A 4,669-nucleotide genomic window follows, 5' to 3' on the forward strand; every position below is an offset into this window, starting at 1 on the left:
TCAGAGAGAATATTAAGTCAGTCTCTTTCTCGTAGGTTATCTTTGATCTAAAGATTACAATTAGAATCAGAATGAGAGTTTAGGATCCCGAAAATGAGAGGGGGAGTGCTATATTTATAGCAGCTGAATTCAAGGTAATGATTATAGATCTGCAAGTGGGTAGATGCCATGCAAATCCTTCCTTGCCTCCTATTGGCTGATAACTTAGGAAATATTCTCAAATTATATGGGGTTTGGACATGTGTACGGTCCTCAGTCACTTATAGACAAAACATGAATCTGCTAAGTTGATGATAGCCATATTCTTTCTGTTTTTGGGTGACGTGGCAACCCTTGGACGGCGCAAAGCCTTCCTAAACTCTGATTGATGCTTGTTGACGTAAACTTACGTCAGTCCTGGTTTTTTAGGCATAACAGTAATAAGCCTTGTTTATCTTAATTTTGAAGTGTACTAAATAGGCAAACCACTTTTTTTATGGCCATTTTCACTTGCAAATTGTGTTGTTCTTATAGTAATAATAAAAAAAAAAAATTAACCTAAGATTTATATATACAGAGTACTCGCGATAAGAATTAGAGCAGAGGGTTGGTTTCCACATCATACTGAGAATTCGATTAAGTATGCTTAGAAATAAGAATTTAGCTTATTTTGCAAGTATGATTTTACTTGACTATCTGGATTGTACGATTTTATACATATTTTTAATGGGATCAAATATTATTAAGGTTAAGGGGTTCATAATTTTAATAATTTTATTTGATATTTAGAGTTTATTAGATGTTTACGAAGAAAGAAATAAGAATTTAGCTTATTTTGTAAGTATGATTTTACTTGACTATCTAGATTGTATGATTTTATACATATTTTTAATGGGATCAAATATTATTAAGGTTAATGGGTTCATAATTTTAATAATTTTAATAATTTTATATGATATTTAGAGTTTATTAGATGTTTATGAAGAAAGAAATAAGAATTTAGCTTAACTCAACATGAATATTTTCGATCAGTATTGAGTTTGTATTAACGTTGGGTGGCATGGTTGGTTTGTTGGAGGAAGAACGAACGGTATCACTTGAATTGATTGACGATTGTATGGGTTGTGTTATAGTATAATGTATTTATAAAATTTACATTGAGAGAAAAGTATTAAAGAGAATGTAATTTTAGACTTTTAAGATGATTTTGTATATTCTTAATACTACATAGATACATGTACTAGCTTTTTACAAGAGTTAACAACTTTTTTCTACTAAAAAAGATTTTAAAATATCATTTTCTCACCTAAAGTTAATACGGGTACCTACTTAAATTGAGTTTTGTTATTTGTTACTCGACTATGTTATTTTTAAGCCACATCCTTCGATCATAATTCAACTTATTCTCGAATCATGATCTAAGAATTTCGTTAGAGGTCACGTTTGATATTGTGTAATACCCTTTAATTGTTAGTGAATCCAATGTCACTAATTTCTTGAAGTTAGCTATTTTAACAAAGAAGTGTTTTAGATAACAAATAATTTTTATATATACATTTTTAATTGGCTTCAATATAAAAATTATAATAGTTGTTTTAGACTGTATAAATTAATTTAAAAATAAAAATAAAATAAATACACGGAAATCTAAAAAGCAATCAAAATCGTATAACATAAACAAATAGTAACCTATGTGCAGTGGCCAAAATTTCTTCCTTCGCATTTCTGATTTCATTGCTTATTGAAACAAATTCCGCGAATATATGGATTTTTCTGTTGAGCACATTGTTTTATTCATTTGCCTTGGCGACTGACTTAAATATCATAATCGTCAAACAAGTTATTCACAGTTCTTCGATCCTGTTGCCGTCATCTCAACCTCATTCTTCAGCATCAGTCATCTCCATCTTGCTTGGAGATTTCACTTTTGTAATACGGGCTTTTGTGCCTGTTATTCTTGCCTACCAACATGCCACATCAATTAAGAATGCTTATAATTTGATTCTTCAAAAGATCAAAAGTTGGACATTTATCAATATGGCCTATGATTGGCTTCACAAGAAGATAGAATACCAACAATTCGAGATCTCCTCATGGGTCTGATTAAGTAACAATGTGCACATAGCCACAACATATGCACTTCATGCATAAAATGTATACGACATAATCTAATGCTTCTATTAATCTTATAATAAATAATTACATTTATAATAATAATTTTTAACTTATATGAAATATTATAATGGTGAGTATTTTTTTCCATATAACACACATTTAATTTCATTCCTTCAATATCTTATAAGTAAACAATGGAATTATAATTCATTATTTTCTTCATTCGTTATTCAAACATGTATCCATTTTCATTTCCCTTTCCCTTTCTCTTTCCATTTCCATTTCAATACAATCATAATACATTATGTTCTTGATTCAATATTTGAATATGCAAACATTTCTATTTCACTTTCCAACTCCAACGAGTAATTTAAAAATAAAGACAGAAATTTCCGTTCAATTTAGGCCGTGGATGCAGCAGATAGTTGAACCTCAGTTGGCTTTACAATATCTTGACCTTTTTTGGGGGTTGATCTATAGTATATTCCATATATTATGAGTTGTACAAGACCGAAAAGAGATCCAAGACCGTTGCTTATCTGCAAGAGCAAACGAAAATAATAGCATCCGTTAGTTCAATATAGTAGTTCTTTGCCTCATTTATTAAAGTTGCCTAAAATTATTTGAGAAAAATATTTGGTTTACCAGAATGAAATAGTCCAACTTGATGAGAGCATAAGCGGTCCAGATGCAACCGTTTGTGAAACCTGCGAGTGAGAGATAGAATGGCATGTACTCTACACTCCCTGTGGTTATAACTTTTTTCTGTTGAAATCCACACAAAGAAACATTCAACAATTGAAACCATATCTTCTTCTCATCAATGGATGGATTTGGGAATTGGGAATACTTACCACAATGGTAAGAGGTGAAGCATACATGATAATGTTGAAGACATCGCATATAACTCCCACAAAGAATGACCTGCTGTTATGGGTGTGAAATGCCACCATTGTAATTATAGCAACCACTGCCACGAAAACCACTTCCCCTGAAAGTCCAATCGCAACCTTCTTCTGTAAAGAGATTATGATACAATAAGAACATATCATGTATTATGAGTCAGATTCAGTATGTCAAATTATCAAAATGCCTCTACTTAATCAATTGACAAACTGTGGTTTTCAAAAGTCGCTCCAATTAGTTCAAATCAGACAATGGATCTGCAAGCATTAAATTAACACACATACACTATTGACTATGTTTTCTATGATCATACTCCGAACAATTTGCCAATTAAGTTTCATTCTCTTTCAAACAAATATCAAATCTGTTGTATTCCGGGTACTACAATACTTGTGAGAACAATGTGTGATAAAATTAATACACAGCGATAAATTAATACTTGAACAATATGTGAGAAAGAGACAGAGAGCATACCCTTCCTTTGTTCTGATGATCATAGTAACAGAATATTGATAAATATATCAACTCCATTACCAGGCCAATAGCGTTGATGGTGATGACCAAAGTGCTATCAGGATGAACAACTGGAAGACCATATAGAATCCAAAACATGCAATTCATACATGTTGCAATATATGCATATGGCTGGAACTCCTCCACCGATTTCCTCTTAATTATACGCCAAAAGTTGGACTGTCAAAACAATCAAAGGCTTATTAATTACTCAATAACAATTCAAATTTCTATTCATTAAAATCAATAATGTTAGTCAACACATCAATGATCAAATCAACAATCTAAAAAAAGATCACTAAGTTTATTTAATTACAATACTGAAATTCATAAAAGCCATGTCAAAGTAGTGTTTAGGAGAACTCTGATAACTCGAAAACTAAAAATCAAGTTTTAAAGAGATATAAAAAGTTACCACGGCGATAGGAAGAGACCAAAGGAGATGACATTCCCTGCACCAAAATCAAATATTTTATAAAACAAAAAAAGTGATTGAACATACAACAATTCATGTTTTTTCGTAGCAACAAATGAAAACACGCAACATAACCTACCGATGATGCCAACAATATTGCGAGCAGCTTCGGCGCTAACCATTATGAATGGAGCTAATGGGAGAGAGAGCAGAGACTGTTTCGTCAAATTTGTTTTCAAAAAATAATTGAGAGGAGTAAGTGTTTATACATGTTGAGTTATGAAGCAGAGTTTGAGTGGAAAATAAAGTCAGTTTAACTTGATAAGTAATAGCCTAATTAATATCCTAATCTTATCTATAATTTCGTAATCTCTCCTAGAGTTTGAGTGGAAAATAAAGTCTGTTTAACTTGATAATTAATCGCCTAATTTTGTTCAAATTAATATCCTAATCTTATCTATAATTTCGTAATCTCTCCTAGAGTTTGAGTGGAAAATAAAGTTGTTTAACTGTTAAAAACAGCAGTGTAAATCACTCAAGATCAATATGTATATATTCATATATTCATGGAAATTTGCAGAAACAAAATAATTTAACTACTAACCTCCAGTCATAGCAATTTTGTTGTTGCTGTGTTCTTGAAAAGTTACAGACTCTTCTAATGCACTACAATCCTTAGAACGATGGTTTTTGGGATTAGAAGAATTGTGTGTATTAGGAATCTGTAACTGTTCCCCTTTT

The 4,669-nt window shown here is 31.2% G+C and overlaps 1 protein-coding gene across 1 annotated transcript; it reads right to left on the minus strand.

The window, feature by feature from the left end:
• Positions 1-2,495: 2,495 nt before the first annotated feature.
• Positions 2,496-4,110, minus strand: LOC116123726 (bidirectional sugar transporter SWEET6b-like). Its single transcript, XM_031409486.1, has 7 exons — positions 4,068-4,110; positions 3,932-3,965; positions 3,830-3,833; positions 3,475-3,693; positions 2,949-3,110; positions 2,740-2,859; positions 2,496-2,633 (listed from the first exon to the last, which is right to left on the minus strand). Exons 1-7 carry the CDS (start codon positions 4,108-4,110, stop codon positions 2,496-2,498), a joined length of 720 nt encoding a protein of 239 aa, XP_031265346.1.
• Positions 4,111-4,669: the final 559 nt, after the last annotated feature.

The sequence above is a fragment of the Pistacia vera genome, unplaced genomic scaffold, assembly GCF_008641045.1.
Source record: "Pistacia vera cultivar Batoury unplaced genomic scaffold, PisVer_v2 Contig144, whole genome shotgun sequence".
NCBI classification, from domain to species: Eukaryota; Viridiplantae; Streptophyta; class Magnoliopsida; order Sapindales; family Anacardiaceae; genus Pistacia; species Pistacia vera.

Coding starts and splice junctions, on each gene's coding strand:
- LOC116123726 (XM_031409486.1), bottom strand. CDS start 4,110: ATGGTTAGCGCCGAAGCTGCTCGCAATATTGTTGGCATCATCG. Junction 3,966..4,067: donor CAATATTGTTGGCATCATCG/GTAGGTTATGTT, acceptor ATTTTGGTGCAG/GGAATGTCATCTCCTTTGGT. Junction 3,111..3,474: donor ATCATCAGAACAAAGGAAGG/GTATGCTCTCTG, acceptor ATCTCTTTACAG/AAGAAGGTTGCGATTGGACT.